The following is a 19,079-nucleotide window of genomic DNA, read 5'->3' as shown; positions in this document are numbered from 1 at the left end:
TTACTTCACAGTGGTATATCACAGCATATGTTCTAGAAGTGAAAAAGTGCGCGAAAAATGGCCAAGAACTGGCCTGAGAGGCATTAGGTTCCACCAAGACAGTGCCTCTGCCTACACAGCCTATGACACACTTAAAGTTTCTGGAAATGACTAATGAAGCTTTACCCATTCTCCCCATAATCCTGATCTGCTGTGTACTTCTTCCTTTTCCCTATAGCAAAGAACCGACTGGGGAAAGCTGTTTTCAAGCCCAGAAGAGGCTGTTGCAGCATATCAGGAGGAGTTAGCATCATTGAAGATTATGAGTGGTGTGAGTGCTTCTAGTCATGGTTCAAGAGGTTGGAAAAGTGCATAGAGGCTGAGGAAGAGTACTTTGAGAAGATGTAAAGGTAAGTTTGAAAATATCTTTATTATAAGGACCATACCCAGAAACTTTCTGAGTGATCTGTACAGTACGATTATTTAGTCCTGACAGTCGCCGGAGATGTGCGCGTGGGACAGGCGAGTCCATTTAATTACGTCAAGTGGTGTTTGGGTTATTCACTCGCCTTTACCGACCACTCTCCTTATTTCTACTCCTATTGCTTCCCTTCTTTCGCGTCGCGTCGCTGAGCTGTCAGGAGTAAATAATCGGTCTGTACCATGAACTCCACATAACGATTTTTTTTTCTTTTATCTTCTTACGTTGGGTTACACAATTACCTCTTTAAAATATTCAGCTGTCAAATAGTGACATTGGCAGCACCGATTGAGAAGAGCGATATTACGCAGTGCCGCCAATTCAGCGGTTTTCCCGCTAGATGTGACTTTTTTTTTTTTTCTGTTCAGTGTAAAATTGCTGATTCCTGATCAGAATGAGTAGCTGACTAGATCATATAGGGTCGCTTATACAGAAATTTAGCGAGTATTTTTAGCACTTAGCGGGAAAGTGATCTCATTTTAGATTGGCAATATAACAAATTTAGCGGTTTTTAAGAATCTAGTTGGCAACAAGCAAAGTGTGACCATAGACCAGAATGGCGGGAATTATTTCGGAGAATTAATATAACCATCTTAACACGTTGAAATTCGGCTGAATAGGACGTCTATAAATAAATTAAACACACACACACAACATAATTGACAGTTGTGACCAGAAATGATTTCTTCGAATGTTTTAGATATAGATCATAACCTTTCAGAAAATAGTGAATCTGTATGGGGGAGAATTGTAATGAGTGATAAAATAAGGCTTGAATTGTCGGAATTAAAATGCAGACATAAGGAAGATGAAACTTATTCTTTCAGGAGATTTTTTCGTAGGCCTAACCAAGAACTGGAAAAACAGGTGAGATGGGATCCCAAAGTTTTAAGTAAAATGTTACAATACATTGTCATCTTCTGCACCAGTCTCTCTCTATTATGATAGTATCATTTTACAATATATTTTGACAATGTTATACATGTATCACGGGTGGGCAGTGATGTGGCATTTCTTCACTATAGCGTTACCACGTTAAGGTACAAGATATTTACATTCTTGGGTCCTAGGCGAGTCATCGATATAGTAAAGAAAAAAAAGGGTTGCAAGTTGCTGTGAAAGTAGGGGATAGTGAAGAGATGCGACTAGGCGGGGTCAGTTAGTCGAGGTGGAATGAATAGACGGCATTTCCAGAGAAAAAGCGTGTTTTCATAAGGTTGAATGAGTGACAGATCAAAGTTAGGTTAGATTAGTTAAGGATTTTTCTATGCCTTGCATATACTCACAATTGTCTAAGAATGTGCCCTTTCTTCCAAGGCATACCAAAAGCTTAAACTAACTTAACCTGACACTGATTCAACCTTACGAAGATTCGTTTTTGTCGAATCATTGACAGGTTAGGTTAGATTATGCTTTTTCTATGCCTTGCATATATAGGCCTACTCACAATTGTCTAAGAATGTGCACTTTCTTCCAAGGCATACCAAAATCCTAAACTAACCTAACCTATCATTGGACCTAATGAAAACTCGTCTTTTCTCTGTGAATCAGTAAGGAAACCCACGGAAATGAGATGCATGTTTTTTCACTCCCTGTTGCCTACCCCTTCCACCTCGCTCGAGCAATCCCCCTACCCGCACGTCTCTGCCAGCCAGCACTTTTACAGCAACTTTTGACCCTTATTTTCAGTGTGAAATTGGCGTTGGCACTAAATTTTTTTCTCGTATACAATACGTATGACTCGACTACAACCCAAGGATGTAAATACATTTGTACCTTAACTTAGTAACGCTGTAATAAAGAATCACCAATAATATTTTTATTTGTGTATAGGTTAAATTGCAATATTTTATCAGCTATTGAGTTAATAGCTTGTTAAACATGTTCAGGAGTTGTGAACGAAATTAATATCATCGAAAAAATATATTTTAAATATATAAGTTAGTTCTCATTGCAAACTTTCCATATCGCAATTATTATTGATATATCGTAACCTCAGTGACATTGATCACTGTAAGGCAACTTAATATATTGTGGTACTTGACTGTCATTATGTGTTCAGCACATCACCGCCACTTCGTAGCAATGCCATATTATATGTTTGGTTCAGGAAAAGTACAGTATGGCTTTGCTCTGAAGTATCCCCTTATCTAACCCACTCTAGAACCTTGTCACAGTCCTTGCCTCCTGTCACTTAACTATCCCCTCATCTAATTCCCTGTAACCTTGTTATAGTCCTCGACCTCCTGTCACTTAGCTATCTCCTAATTTAACTCAAAATTTTTCACAGACTTCAGCCTCCTGTCACTTTGTCTAAATCTAATCTTATCACAATCCTTAGCTTCCTGTTAAGTACTTAGCTATCAAGAATCTCATAAATTCTATATCACATCAAGCTGTAAAAATTTACATCAATGGAAGTAGACTGGAAAATGGGAAAACAGGTAGTGGACAAAATAGAAGAAATTAAAGCTAAATGTCAAGATTATGCGTCAAATTATATAACATAACTTATTGCTATACAAGAAGTCCGCCGTAATTTTTCAAAATATCCCACACCTAAGGAAGTATGGATACTCATTGATAGCAGAAGCTCAATTCGACGTCTTGAAAATTATCATGCACTATACGACAGCTTATGTACAAATCAGCAGAAATACATCTACGGTGGACTGAAGGAATCAGTACTTGGAGGATACTCATCATATTTTATGATGTTGTTATTATGTAGTTTAAGAAAAGGTTCAGAAAAATTGTTTCCTTCCACTGTTCCTGTGTAACACCCTTATATGTTGTTTCAGATTTGCTCACCTGGTAGCAATGTAAGTGGTATTTCATTGGCAGACAACAGTTCTGAAAATGGTGCAGTGTCATTGAATGTGAAAACTGAAGCTCTTCCTGTTAATGTTAAAAATGAAAAGGAAACTGAAGAAAGAGGGGTAGAAATGTGTCTGGACCGAAGCATAGGTAACTTTAGCTAGCAGTTATCCTGAAATTAAATGTTACTTATATTAAAATCAGTTTGGAATTTATTCTTTCATTTCTTCTTCTTTTTAATGTCTTACGAGGAAAATTTAAAGTATACTTCGAAAGAAGGAAGAACAATTTTATTCTTACTTAATGAACACTTGTCAAATTGAAGCGTATTTATTCATATAATATTAATGTAGGTTTAGACATTTATATCACGGTGACACCATGACCCCAGTTTCAAAATTCCTTCTAGCCTATGTGGATTTCACTTCTGAATTGGATGTCTTCTTTCTTTTTCTATGTCTTTATCGAAAGCGAAACATTTTTGTGGTAGGCTTTCTTCTCACGTACATGCTAAACTTTGAAACCATGAGAAAGCATTCCAAATAGTTTATTGCAAATTTTAGATTTTGAATGTCAGTGAATTTATTTTGGTAAATTTTACATTTTATTCAAGAACTTAATTACTACATATACACTTAAATTATTTTTTAAAGCTATCAACATATAATCTCTACAATATGATTTGTAAGAATGAATTAAGCTTTAAATCACTGTTATTTTTTAGTTTGTTATCTAAAGACTCTGTATCAGCTACTAGGTTATTTAGCATCGAGTGAACAGCATAAAATTAATTTAATTTGCTTACACAGTAGTTTCATTTTTGTGATTCGATGCTTTTATTTATTTCAATGTTATTAAGGTACAGGAGACCTGCAAAGTGAGGTGCCACATTTGGTGTGCACTCTGAATGAACAGATGGCTACAAGTGAACAGTTGGTTGCAGTCTCTGACTTGCAGTTGGAATCCATTTTGTCTAAGCTTTCAGACACAGGTCTGTGTCACATATGTGCACTTATGTGCCTGATGTCACCATCTGAGCAGAACAGACTTGGGTCACTGGTATGCCAATACCTTCTTGTACCCAGGGTATGTAGCATCAATTTATAACAATGACAGTTTCAGTTTCTATTTCATAGATTGATTCAAACTTTTGGTCAAAACTTCGGGATTAATTGCATCAATCATTTTAAAATCTTCATTGAATATCATCAATCAATATTCATCTTTATAATATCATAATATTCATTGTATATTATTTATTTTTCAATAAATTTTTATTGTATTGATAGCTACCACATCTTGTCGCTGATTATTAATTTTTTTTTTTTAATTTCATTATGTATTTTTCTAACATTAATTTAAATTTTCTTTTTTGTTCATTTGAAATGCCGATATTTTAAATCCAAGATTTGGACGGCTATCAATATGATGACTCTCTCCCTAAAATTCGCTCACCAAATGTTAATAATCGTATATTTATGAATACTTAACCTTTAAAATATTTTGTTGAAATACTCCAGCTGTTCAGTTGCGCAGTCTGTCAGAGGGTTCCCATACTAGCATAATTATTCTAAACAATTTATTTTGGCACGCTGTAATATAGTGGCACCACTGGGTGGCAAATGGTGGTACTTTTTGGAGTGATAGTTCTTTCAAGTTGTTAATCACAACAACCCTGTGACCAAAGACCACCATTAGGTAGAAAATATCCATCCTTGCTCTCCATCCCCGCACCAACCTTGAGACTTATTCATTGTAAAACAGTATGGCATGAGCAGTCTGCCATGGAAATGTGAACAACTCATGTTGCCAAATTGCTACAAGTGCCAGTTTGAATCGAAAATAAAGGATAGAGGACGTGAATGAAAAAATTCAGAACTAAATAAAATCACTCACTTTTATTTCATTTGCAACTGGAAGGGCACGTGACTATGTGATCTTAAGGTAGAGCTGCTGCTGGTTAGAAGGTGATCCAAATTCATAACACAGTACTGAAAATAGAGCATCCATTTGTTGGAAGTATTCCTTCCTATTTAGATGTTTAGCTAACACTTGAATAATAATTAAAATTCATGAATTGTTGATCTCGTATTTTTTAGTGAAATTGAAAAATCCCTTTTTATACAGAATGTCAGATACTGTTATAGGCCTGTTGTAAGAAGAGAAAGAAATTTTTTCTGCACTTATTTAGGAATGAGTTTGCTGCTAATCATGCTGAATGAGTCTCTCACAACCTGAACAGTTTGCCAGCAGATATATTACTCTGAATGTTGGGGTGTTTCAGATCATTTATGGAAATATATTATTGTCTGCTTGTATTTTAACGAACATAATTAGGCACTTGTTTTGTTAAACAGTTTTTATTTGTTTCCATCTTGATATGCATGTGTGGTTATTATGTTATCAGATTACACGAAATGCACAGACATATTCGTGAGGTTTCACCTGAAAGTGAGAACAGTGTAATAACTACTTTGAGAATGGTGTTTAAGACAATTTTAAGTTGAATTTTATAAGATTATTTTATATGACTGAAATTGTTTCAGCTTTCCTTCCCTTCTAGTAGAAGCAGTAGGCCCTACTTTGAATTATTTCTCTAAAAAATCATTTGGCTTTGAACTGGCAATATTTGAGTACAGAGACGAAGTAGGATAATCATTGACGACCAAGGGCGACATGAAATTGTTTTCTGTCGGGTTTTGGTAATGATGGAACTCTACAGAACAGAGCTGCTTTTTCTGTTCATTATGTTTGTGCACTCTTTCCAGTAATAATCTTATAGTATAAAAACCAGATACAGTGAAGATTTTATGAGATTTAATTTATTTTCATTGATGAATTACATGTACAATTGTAATTTTAACATTATCTGTACAGAACAATTAAAAGCAATGTGTGACAGTAATATTTCAATTTACTTGTTATCCAGCTTCAAGAAAAGAATCGTGAAGCATGCAGTCGTGCAGTGGTGGCAGCATTAGTCGAGTTCACAAAGACTTTACCACATCTGAGTTGTGTGGAATTTTTCTTACCTCTTTTGCTATCATCACAGCCTCTTAATGAAGAAAATACATTACTCCATATCATAACAGAGGCTCTGAGTCCTCAGCATAAAGAAGACCTTCTAAGGTAAACTTATGACCTAAAAGTCTCCAAAATATGCAGTATAAAACATGCACTTATGACCTAAAAATTCCAGAAATATGCACTATAACTTAAAAAATACGACCTAACAGTATTATAATTAGGAATAATTTCAGTTGCAAAATAAATTAGTAAATCAGTTTAAGATAATTAACTATTTATTTAAGAATAAAAAGCTAATGAGAAGCAAGCTAAAGTATGGAATTTGATATTGTAGTATGCTTTTTATTTTATTAAAATTATCAGTTGTTGGCATATGCTATGATTGCTTCGCATGCTTCTTTTAGTTCAGTTTATGAGTCCTGAATTGCAATGTACAATGAATATCTTGTGCAAATTTTCAAATAAAAAATATTTTCTATTGTCAGCCAACAAAGCCTTGTACTTCGAAAAACTTCTTTCTACTTCAGCTGACACAAGAGGAGCATATTTAAAATGGGCAATATTATTTGAATCTAATTCTGAGTCATTAAGAGAAAAATTTTCTCCCGACAAAATCACTGAAATGGAACACAATGTTGTTGTTGTTTTCTAATGCCAGGTGTTTGACAATAAAGTCATTTGACCTCTTGCACTCCAATATTTTTCAAAGAATGGATGCTGCACAATATATGATACCCTTTGTTTTTCTCTAACACCTTTTCCATTTTCTTTGATACTTCTTGCCCCACTTTACCACAAACAACATCAAAGTTATTCACAGTTTTTTTTCACTAGTTCTATCTGCTTCACTAGTGACACTTCTGATTGCTCCAAAGTAGTTATAGCAGCAGAAGAAACCCAGAATTGGATTTGATATATGAAAGTTGTCCTGAAATGTCGGAATTAGACATTAATTCTTGGGCTAGTCTAATTGAAGCGGCTTCTCTGCTGTTAAACGAATCATTGATGTTTTTCACAACCTTGAAGTTCTGGCAGTAATAGTTGCAGGCATCAATCCAGGACCTCCATCTCGTCAAAATGGGATGCAACTCTTTGTAAGGCATGAGCCAAACAAGTCACATGCACCATTTTACTATATAATGCTTTGAGAGAATCTGCAGCTTTCACCATATAAGGTGCAGCATCTGTTACAAAGAGTAATACGTTGTCATACTGAATCCCTTCGGGCTATATGACTCCCATAGACCTGTCGAACAGTTTACTAATGGTGGAAAAATTGGCTTTTTCTAAATGTTCACAGTTTATTAGAAAATTTTCACCTGGATCACCTTCCAAAGTTCTCACAATAACATTTGTATTTGCAATCCGTTGTCTAATCTGTTGGCGTTTCTTGTTTTGTAATGCTTCCCTCTAAGTGGCTCTTTCATTTTGGGGAAGAGATCATGATCGCATGGACTCATATCAGGTGTGTATGGAGGATGTTCCAGTACTTCCCATTGCAGCAGCGTGGAAGATCCATCACAGTGCTAGCAGTATGACTCCTCACATTGTCATGAAGGTTGATAGGAGTCGTTTCCAGAAGGTACTATTGCTTTCTCCCTAAAGGTGGACGAAGATGATATTACAGAAAATTGCAGTATTAGGCAGCATCTACTGTCTGTTTTGGTGGTATACAGCATGGTGCAGTATTACCCCACAGATGTCATATGCCACAATGAACATCACCTTCGCACCACCTTTTGCAGAACTCACTGTCCTTAGGCGAAGAAAGCTGGGATGCTGCCATTCATTTGATTGCTGCTTCAAGCATATTTCGTATGAAAGAGCCCACATTTCGTCTGTAGTGAGGATCCGTCCAAGGAAGTTGTCACTTTCCCTCTGGTAGTGGTTTCAACAATTCCTGTGCAATTGCATAGCGCTGCCATTGTTGCACTTCACTGATTTGCTGGGGTATCCAATGCGCTGCAGTTCTGCATAACCTACGGATATCATGCAGAATGTGGCATATGCCTATCTCTGCGGCCAATTCACGTGCAGTCCATCGGTGATCAACATGCAGCAGGGCAGCAAGAAGCTGAATAGTGTGGTCGTCAATTTGGGCCTGTCCTGAACAACATCCCTGCCTTTACGAAACACTTTTCACCCATTGTGCTACTGTACGATATAACAACGCTGCATCACCACATGCTTCATGCAGTCCCTAATGACAGTCTTATGCACTACGATCTCATGCAACTCCAATTTTGATCGACGAACATTGTTCAGTATGTCGTTAGGACACTTGCACTATCCTCTTGTAATTGAAGGTGTCGCCATATTTAACTGAATATTGTACAACTGATACCATTCACTGTGTGCTCATCTGACCTTCTGTTCTCAGCTCCACAATACTCTAAGACTCTCTGACTTATGTGGCTGAGGTAGCAACAATGTTGCCATTACTTTTTATCCAACCCCGTACATCAACTCCATCCCTTGGGATTTGAGATGTGTTCAGTGCTTTGGGAATCTTTGAAATAGTCTGTTATATTGTTGTATTATTTTATCCTCTGTTTCAGGAGTTTCCTCAAATGTGAACCAGGACGGCTAGAGGATTGGCAGTTACCATTCATCCAGGAATTACTGTCTTCTGTGAGTGGTGATACTGTCACACAGGAATTGGTGCATTTGTTGAGAAGATCTGCTGATGATTTGGCTACCAATATTTGTTTTGCCAAACTACTTATCAGCGTTATAAAACAATTGGGTCCTGAGGCCCCATTAGAAATTAAAGAGCATTTGTCATCAGCAGTCAACAGTCTCAAATCACTCTTTAAGAAAGCGGCAAAAAAAGCTTTGCAAGAATTATAGCATATGGATTACAATTAGGCAATGTTGAGGTAAATAAATTTTACTTTTTCGATATACAGGGTGGAAGTTAAATAACCTTGCCAATTTTCAAAGTGAATAGCTCATGTTGTATGTAACAAAGAACTGTAATACCATATTGGTGGAAGGTTCATGGTTTTTTTTTTTTCCAGAAAAAAAAAAAAGCTTTTTCCAGAAAAAAAAAAGCTTTTTTCCCAAATGTTTAACAATCTTATTCAGTAACTATTGCGAGTAGGATCGTGATTTTTGTCCATATCAATGTAAAATCTAATAAAGAACCATTTATCCTTCTGGTGTATTTCAATAGCATGAACGGTTTTCATGTAAATTTAATTTAAAAACCACTAATTTCAAGCCACTGAATGATGCGAGCAGATTGCACCAGTAACTCACCTAGGGAGGCAGAGTTCATTGACCTCTTACATTTCTATTACGAGAAGATCGTGTTAATGGCAATGTTGCCAGACTGGTGAAACTTCCAACTTAATTTCCTAATTAACTATGCATTTAATCACAAAACGTAATATACTGTAAGATTTCTATTCATTTAAGGTACCTTAGTGTCCCTTTCAATCTGCAGGGTTATTTAATTCCATTCTATATATGAGTAGCTTAATATCAAAGACGGACATCTGTCATCTCCATAGTTTTGATCTAGAGGCAATTTTTTAATTCACAGTGTTCTTTGTAATATATAACACAATTTATTTTATAAATCTAGTGTTAGAGTTTGCATATGGTTTCACTATAACTGGAAAAAGCATGAAAAATTGTATAAAAAACCACAGCTATCTAAATTTCGATTGAGGTCAGATGTCCGTCTTTGATATTAAGCTACTCATATATTTTTTCTTTAAAGTAATCTGTATATACATATACCTATGGCATGATACGAACTTCTATGATGGATATAAAAGATCAAAAGAAGCAATGTAACATTAGGAATCGTTCAATAATGTCTCTTGCAAGGTGTAAGCCAGTATCAGGTAATCAGGCTGTCATTATTGCTTGAATTTTGATAGTACATTCGCTTTTCAAATGTTTTATGTCAACTTCTTTCTGAGAAAAGCAGTTGCTCCAACTGCTGGCTAGTAGTCAGGTAACGACTGATAATTGGGTGGTAACCTGGATAAAATTGATTTGCCAGCGCCAAATTGTCTGTTTGGCCAGAAAAAGATTGAGAAATAAATCTTCATTGATAATCCTGAGCATCAGAGACACACTCACACCCATGCATATGCTTGCACACATATGCACTTCTTTGAATCACAGTGAAATTATCACACACTGGCTCAACCATGTCATCAAGGAATGGATTTGATCCTCAGTAGATATTGTAGTTATGGTTTAATTAGGCAACTGTGAGTCAATTTTTATCTGATTACTCATCTATGAGTATTTCTGCGGTTTTTATTTATTTTCTTTAATAAAAATAAATTCCTGAATTTGAAATAACCAAATTGTAATTAATTTATATATTCACTTATGTATATGTTTACTAGGGTTGCCAAACCTCCCATATTTCCTGAGATCTCGCGTATTTAGCAGTAATTTTCAATAGTCTCCCGGCTTCTATATGTTTCTTCTCTTCGAGCATTTTCCTCCCTTATTTTATCATAATGTAGTAGCTTTATTTCAAACATTTAATTTTGCCGTGAATGAAGATGATTCACATTATGAATTTTATTGTTACAGAATTGAATTAAAATGTGCAGTCTCTATAGAAGGTAATGCTTGGCAGAAATGGGTTTCAGTGCTGACCAGATTAAAATAAAAAACGTTAATATTGGAAAATTGGTAAAATTGGTGAGTTTTGTTTTGAGCTTACCAGATAGTAATGCTGACAGAGAGAGAGAGATGGTGTGATGGTGTTTTCTCTCATGAACAATAAGTGGACAGATGTTTAAACAGGAGCACGACACATCTGAGAAAACTGCAAATCGCAGTCAACTTCAGTTAGAGAGGATTTTTTCAATTTGTGTAAAAAAAAAGAAAATTAAAAACCACTGCACGAGGCAAAATCTGTCTTGAAATACTCTTAATTTAAGCTTAACTATCAGAGTATAAAATAACGTTTTTTTTTTTTAACTGAATTAGTTGTCAGTTTTCTATGTGAAATTCTGCTGATTCCTTAGTCTCCCGTATTTTCTTCAAAAAAAGTTGGCAACCCTAATGTTTACATATTCTTTTATTTTTTTCCTCCATTATAAGTGTCCTGCTCTTTCTATTCTTTTTCTACATCTTATCCTTCCCTCATCTTTTTGTCCTCTTCCTCTATTTTCGTGTTTAATCTTAGATAAAAAAAAAAGACTGGCTGGCATATGCTAAATCCTCTTTGGAAGACTTTGGTTTCTGTGAAAGCTTATGTTTACACGTGAACGAATTTTTTATGCACAGATCCTCTCTGTTTTTCCTTTGTTTTGTTTGTTGCTTTTTCTGTCTGTTTGTAGATCAAGTGTTATAACTAATCTATAGAAAGATATATTCGAGGGGTAAATTAGGTGCAAACTAAACATCCTTTCCATAGTCTTGTGAACCAGGTGCTGCCCAAAGTGGACTTAGATAAATTCATGCTACAGGAGACCGGCAATTTTTTGTATATAAGGCTGTACATCAAGGATTACTTCTCTTGACCAGTTCCATAATTTACGAAGTATGTCCACAGTTCTATGAATTAATTAATAATTCTGTATTTACTTTTCTAGACGACTTTCTTTCATTTTTAATACATATATTGATATTTTCACTTTCTATATTTATTTTTTCAGTGAGAATTTTCTCCATATAACTGCATTCTTCGTCCAATCTGAAAATGCAGCCGACAAGGGGTCACAGTAACCTGATCTTCTCAACCTCAGAATTACATTTCTGTAAACAAAATTTTAAAATAGCCTACATATATTAATATTGGAAGTACCATAAGCTTATAGATATTTAGCTGCTTGTCACATGTTGTTTTATATGGGAATGTTTTTTATAATACCGTGTATTGCTTGCAACTTATTTAATTAATTAGTGACCAAGTTTGTATCCACTGCTTTAGATTGGGATGTTAGTTATTTGTTGGCTTGGATCCCAATATTTCCTTACAATAGCCTCCCTAATACCTAGAATTTACAAATATTGAAATGGTTTGCTTTCATATATTCAGATTCAATGCAACTAATAATTGATCTGTCTCGTATTGAATGTAAATTAGGAAAGGATGCTATTATTCAGTACGAAAAATTGATCCAACTTTCATTTAGCAATTGAAAGCTAAGAAATTTCATAGTTAACTTTAAAACTTAGGAAAGCTTTTCCTCTGAAGTGCATGAAATTAAGAAAAAAATAAATCTTCCAACGAGTAAAGAAACTCTAATTTATAAAATTAACCCTACACAAGTAATTTAAATAGAATATTATCTTCAACCAGATACCAAGAAAAGTGACACTCCAAAGGATGTCCTAAAATTGCTAACATTGGAAACTATTCATAGTAGTTTCCCTAAGAAAGAATTCTCCATATTTTCACAGATGGATCCCATCTATCCAATCAAAATGGAGCAGGTACTGGTGCTATATGTCCAATTTTCTCGTTTTCTAAATCTTTAGGTTATGGAGCTACAAATTTTGATGGAGAAGTTGAAGCCATATATTCGACACTTTAAAATCTGTTGTACCAGATCTCTTTTCAACAAGCTGTTACATTCAGTGATTATAAATCAGCTATTACTGCTACAACAACATTCTGTCACCTAAAAGTAACAAAATAATTGATGGTTGGAAAATTATACACCATCTGATGAGGCTTAACCAAAGGTTTGTTTTATAATGGATATTGGCACACTGTTGATTATCTGGTAATGAAGCTGCCGACTGTATTGCTAAGAAAGGAAGTAAAATCCTACAAAACCCTATGTCAGTCTTATCATTTAAAAGATTAATCAACTCAAAATATCAAGATATAATATCATACCACTTCCTCGAAATTTCAAATAAAATATGGAAGTATCTCAGTAAAATATAATTCCTGAGTATCCAAGGAAAAGTACAGTTGCATCCTTTCGATTACTTAAAGGATAAGACAGTTTGTCAAAACACTTGAACAAAATAGGAACTTTTCTTCACCACTTCGTCCATTGTGCAGTCTTAAGAAGAAACGGATCAGAATAATCTTCAGTGATGTCCAGCCCTTTCCTCTAAACTCACTGTATGTGAGAAATATTGGATAACAAGAGAGTTAATGGCTTTATTGCCAAGAACTCGGCATTAGTTAACAATAGATATTCAGATTCGTTACATGATACATAAGACATAAAAATTTCAACCCTATATAGATATTTTCTAATGCATTCATATTCGGTATACATTTAAATTTTGCAGGTGCCAATCTTTCCAGGTGATAAGGAGTCATGTAGCAGTTCCTGTGATTAAAGTCATCTTTGTTAGATGTCAAACCATTCTTTTGAAAATTTGTAGACAGTGTTACTTATTTAACAGTTGCATTATTTAGTATACAAACAATATATTTTTAACAATCCCTCCATTTGGATTTAAATTTAAAACTGTATAATTTTGAATTAGTGTTTATTTTTTTTCATATATGAAATAATACAGCCATATTCTGTACTCGTTATATTATTTTATTGTTTACAGAAATATTTCATAAAAATATGCTTTTCTAAAGAAAAATGACTTATATTCTATTATAATTTTAGTGTCTGTGATATTTTCAAATGAAATAATACAGCCATAGACTGTACTCATATTATTTTATTGTTTAAGAAATATTTCATAAAAAATTGCTTTTCTTAGATTCTATTATAATTTTAGTGTCTGTGATATTTTCAAAGGTTTCTTCTCCTCCTTCAGTTATGCTTAGAATGTTCTACTTCAGTCGTGTCCAACATAAGTCCCTACAGCTGCGAAAGTTGGCCATTTAAACTTTAAGATTTAATTCATAAATTTATCTTTGATATAAAATATAAAATAAATGTTGCTTGGAGTGACAAGGAGTCTTACAAAGTACTCATATGTAGTATGCAGTTGTTGCAAAATATATTTTTCTCACTTAACGGTTTGTACAGTTTTGTCAGGGACAAAAAAATATTGTAAGTAAAGCTTAATGCTCTGAAAGAAAGCTTCAGAGGGTGGTTGGAATATTACTCTTAACCTCACCCCATTTTGTATCTCCATGTGCTTATGCATGATATGCTGCCAGAACCTTTAGTCAAGTCAGTCAGTTGTATCAATTGATTTGCTGGCAAAGTATAAAGATAATATATGATGTCATTATTTTTTTATTATTTTGAACATGATGGAAATAAATCCTCAAAAAACCCGCTATCAAGTGTTCTCCCTGTGTCATTCTCAGCCAGAGTTTAATATAAAGATTGAGGGTGAATGTATCTAATGTAATGATTAGCCCAATTAGCTAGGCATCTGTATGGACCGGAAATTAAACTGGAAGACTCACATATACAAAACAGCTGAGTAAGTAGAGAACAGACTTAATATATTGAAATAGTTTGCTGGTAGTAAACGAGATTGTTCAAGATTCACCCTTAAAAACATGTTGTTGTTGTTATCTAATGCCAGGCTTTGGCAATGAAGCCATTAGCGTTCTTGCTCTCCAATATTTCTCTGTGGTGGATCCATCAGGTAGAACTTCACAGGTTTGTAGATGATCTCCCTTAAAAACATACATATAGCCTATTTTAACATTCGATTGTGAGGCACTTGTCACAGCTGCACTCAGTGACATTAACAAATTGGAAGTCGTCTTGAATCAAGCATTAAGAATTATAACTTGCGGAGTTAAATCAACACCTTTAACATCTATGCAAATTCTTTTAAATCAACACCTTTAACATCTATGCAAATTCTTTTAAATCAACACCTTTAACATCTATGCAAATTCTTTTAAATCAACACCTTTAACATCTATGTGCAAATTCTTTTAAATCAACTCCTTTAACATCTATGCAAATTCTTTTAAATCAACACTTTAACATCTATGCAAATTCTTACTGGACTTAAATCTATTGAAAGAACTATTAATAGAATGACACTGCTACAATATAAGAAAATGGTAAGATTGCCTGATAATTCTCAGTGGTTTTAAAGTACAATGATACTGATACTACTGGGCAATTAAAAACACAACTTGGATTTGTACAAAAAAGTTAAAAAAAATGCGAGAGCAATATGATTTACCAATATTTTATATAGAAAATTTAATCTTCCCATTATCACTAGTAGAACTCCCTCAGATAGAATACAGAAATGAATTAATTGAAAAGAGTGAAGAAAATGAATTACATGTGAGAGAAACTGCAATAGAAACACTACAGATGAGGTATCCTGAAGAAGAATGGTTACATATCTATACCGATGGTTCCCTGATGGAAACAGATGGACATGTGGGGTTAGGGATCCACAGTAGAATATTTTCCTTCAATCAGACTTTAGGCTCTTATTACACAAATTTTGATGGAGAAACAGAAGCTATCAGAATTGCGCTTATCCAATTAAATAACTTAAAAAAATATATATATCAAAAAGCAATCATCATCTGTGACTCTAGAGCTGCATTAAATACAGTAGCCAACATCCATGACACAAAAATAAACCACTTGAAGAATATCCAACAAAAAGTTTACTGCTTACAGAAGAAAGGCAAGGAAATCATAATATGTTGGATCCCAGCTCACTGTGGACTTCAGGGAAACAAAAATGGAGACTTGTTAGCAAAAAGAGGCACCAGAATTAAACAGATCAAGAAACCGACATTGTCATACCGTACTTTGCAGTCAAGTGTATGATTAACACAAAATTTAATGATGAATTAAAGTAGATCAATCTCATCTCATGTGAGGGAAAACTTTGGAGAATGCTAATGGACTACAAATCACCAGTATCTGAAGGACCAAGAAGAAATTCTGTGCCAGTATTCCGAACATCAACAAGACATGACTTTCTTGCTGCTCATCTACATCAGATCTCCATATTTTCTTCTCTAGAGTGTGTTTTGTGTTGTGAAAGTGGCTCAGTTATGAATAAAGATCATCTTTTTAAGTGTGCGAAGTTAAAGGACTGCCCACAGAATTTAACATCATTGTACTGTGAAGCAAGAAGGCAAATGACATTATATCAAATGCCTCGACATTAAATAAATAAATATATAGGTTTGTAATATATAGTGCTTTCTTCTGGAGAAAAAGGTGATGAAACTCTGTGTAGGATGCATTATAGCGGACAGGGAGATGATTACTGTCCAGTATGCGGGAATTTTGTCATTTTTAACCTTCTTTTTGTTCACCTTTAAGACTTTCAAGACCTAAGTAGAGTTCAAAGGAATAATGTTAAAAACATAATTTTGTTATTAACTCATTTCTCGGTTCCATGATGAAAATACAGTGAAAAGGTGCAAAACACTTCTGGTGCATTCCACCAGAAAAAAAAAAAGACACTATGTATATATAACTTAATGAGCTAGTAGTATGCATTTTCACTTTTAAATCCAGTTCTATTGAGTTGGCCCTTTGCAAATGTTGAGTTTGATATAGCTGCTGGTACTTCTTTTTTAGGAAGGTTTTTGTCTTAAGCCATTGGATTAGTGCTGTTTTCTATTATTCCTCTTTTGTCTGTTAGAAAGTGTAGTCCTAAAATGCTTTCCATAAATGTATCTAAAAATTTCTTTCTCACTAATGCTATTTAAAAGTAATGAAAATATGTGTTGTTTTACCAAGATTTACTTACTTACAAATGGCTTTTAAGGAACCTGGAGGTTCATTGCCGCCCTCACGCAAGCCCGCCATTGGTCCCTATCCTGTGCAAGATTAATCCAGTCTCTATCATCACATCCCACCTCCCTCAAATCTGTTTTAATATTATCCTCCCATCTACGTCTCGGCCTCCCAACTAACACTTTTACCAAGATTTACATGAGAAAATTTAAATAATCTGATTTTATCCATGTTGGAGTATTGGTCATTCATTTCAAATCTTTGTTCATAGGTAACAGCAGAAACAAGGAACTTTCTTCTTTCATCATAATTTATAGAAATATTCAGATAACTCAGTGTTCTGCATGATGAATACTGTGCCCTACTTTCCTAGAAAATAACATTAATGGGCAGGATGATGACAACACTTCTCCTTGTCATGCTTTGGTCACTTGGGTCTCCATAGACTTGAAGCACACCTCTTCTATGCTTCTACCTCGTTTGAGCTGCAGTTCCATTTGCTTGGAAGGAAGTAATATATCAGGTAGGTCTACACATCAATATAAACAGTATTGGAGTGATGGTTTATTTATCTAGTAGAGGCAGATTCACTGGACGAAGAGGAATTTGATATATATTTCACTCAACATATTTGGTCATGCTAGCCTTTCACATTTCTATATTCAGCCCAGCAATCCCTTCCTTATACTATTTACAAACATTATACATTGACATAGTGACTGAGTGCATGCTCTGGATTAGACTTTACTTGTCTTTTCATTTTCACTTACTACTCTCTAGAATTCATATCACTTACTATCGTACTATTGCTATCTTATTCTAATTCTCACCTACTCCTAACAACTATGATTACTATTAGATTCACTTCCTACTTGACTCCCCTATTTCACTTTAATTAATATTAACTGAAACTAACAACACTTTCCAGAACACACAAGGATAATAATACTTAAAATTCACTCTACGAACACTGACTTAACTTGATTTAAGAACTTTAATCTTAGGTTCACTACATTTATAAAAACTCCGTATTCTTGAGAAAATATATCTGTGATTATAATTTAAAAATTTCCTATACCTTATTTCTCCCTTCATCATTTATCACTTCGTAATTCCTTTTACCATACTCTTTAATTCCTTATCATATGCATTAATCCTTCCTTAAAACACAGTGTTCTGTTACTGTTACTCATAGATTATATACTGGCTTTTTTTAAGTACTACTTTAGCCGACAGATTTTTTTTTCTCCATTTGAAATTCATAGACTTTGTGGGAGAGCATGTTAGTTTTATGTTATTGATCAAATTAATGTAATTATATTCAATTATTGCGAAATCTACAGGAAAAGTAAAGTTTTTTTTCAGTAGCTAATGTAAACAATTTTAGTTCTTCTAGAAACATTTGTTTGTTCACAAATAGTTACTGCCAATTAGTGTAATCTATTTAGTTTAACGTAAAATATATTAAATGGAATTTCAGAATGGAACCGAAGAAACATGTGGTATGAATGTGTTAAGGTCCACTGTTAAAAAATAATTTATTTAGGCTCTTCGTTACCTTTAACTCTGGAAAACACTTTTACATAATATTCTCGAGTATAATATTAATAAATGTACCATAACATAATAATAACTACTACTACTACTGCTACTGCTACTGCTACTGCTTTCAAGGAATATCACTTTTGTTGACGTACAAAATTTTGTCCAATATTCTTTTGAGAAAATTAACTACGTATATGGATGAAATATCTTCTGAGGTTCTGGCTGATATGTACATCTGTTATTAGGCGGTATATCTCACTTGACGATATGTGTCAGAGGAAAACATTTGTTTGTATGCATCTAAAGTCTGACTAGTGTAATATGTAGCTAGTCGGTGATGTATGCAATGGAGGGGGAAAGGAACTAGCCATTCTACCCCATTATCTCCTGGGCTAGTTGCCTCACAAGTGGTGCCTTCTTAGTATCACTTGTGAGGTTCAGACCTGTCTTCGGACAGTTGATTAAACAAAACAATGTGGTTTTAGGTGTAATAAATCGACTATTGATCAGATTTTTTGTATTCGACAGATATTGGAGAAAAAATGGGAGTATAAGGGCACAGTACATCAGTTATTCATAGATTTCAAAAAAGCATATGATTGTAGAGAGAGAACTTTTATATAATATTCTTA

At 34.3% G+C, this 19,079-nt stretch overlaps 2 protein-coding genes across 4 annotated transcripts in view; both read left to right on the top strand.

The window, feature by feature from the left end:
• Nucleotides 1–1,013: 1,013 nt before the first annotated feature.
• LOC138692554 (uncharacterized) lies at nt 1,014–17,308 on the top strand. Of its 3 annotated transcripts, none has more exons than XM_069815508.1 (6): nt 1,014–1,327; nt 3,262–3,427; nt 4,137–4,363; nt 6,207–6,406; nt 8,863–9,183; nt 17,174–17,308. In XM_069815508.1, the coding sequence occupies exons 1-5, from the start codon at nt 1,139–1,141 to the stop codon at nt 9,152–9,154; spliced, it is 1,074 nt and encodes a 357-aa protein (XP_069671609.1). In that variant the 5' UTR covers nt 1,014–1,138; the 3' UTR covers nt 9,155–9,183; nt 17,174–17,308. The 3 variants fall into 3 exon arrangements, with proteins under 3 accessions (XP_069671609.1, XP_069671610.1, XP_069671608.1); XM_069815509.1 differs by lacking the exon at nt 17,174–17,308 and adding an exon at nt 11,941–13,928; XM_069815507.1 differs by lacking the exon at nt 17,174–17,308 and having other exon boundaries at nt 8,863–11,069.
• MFS10 (major facilitator superfamily transporter 10) overlaps nt 17,297–19,079 on the top strand; it is a 74,696-nt gene continuing 72,913 nt past the window's right edge. Inside the window, exon 1 of the mRNA XM_069815504.1 lies at nt 17,297–17,425. Coding sequence (XP_069671605.1) covers nt 17,368–17,425 — 58 coding nt within the window. The 5' untranslated portion in view covers nt 17,297–17,367. The remainder of the gene's footprint in view (nt 17,426–19,079) is intronic.

This window comes from Periplaneta americana, chromosome 17 (genome assembly GCF_040183065.1).
Source record: "Periplaneta americana isolate PAMFEO1 chromosome 17, P.americana_PAMFEO1_priV1, whole genome shotgun sequence".
Classification (NCBI taxonomy): Eukaryota; Metazoa; Arthropoda; class Insecta; order Blattodea; family Blattidae; genus Periplaneta; species Periplaneta americana.
The sequence above is the reverse complement of the archived record's forward strand: the minus strand, read 5'-3'. Positions and strand labels throughout refer to the sequence as shown.

Bases quoted from the DNA above. Each gene is read 5' to 3' on its own strand.
- LOC138692554 (XM_069815508.1), top strand. From the start codon at position 1,139: ATGATTTCTTCGAATGTTTTAGATATAGATCATAACCTTTCAGAAAAT. The intron at 1,328-3,261 runs GTGAGATGGGAT...ATGTTGTTTCAG, and splicing joins ACCAAGAACTGGAAAAACAG to ATTTGCTCACCTGGTAGCAA. The intron at 3,428-4,136 runs GTAACTTTAGCT...AATGTTATTAAG, and splicing joins GTGTCTGGACCGAAGCATAG to GTACAGGAGACCTGCAAAGT.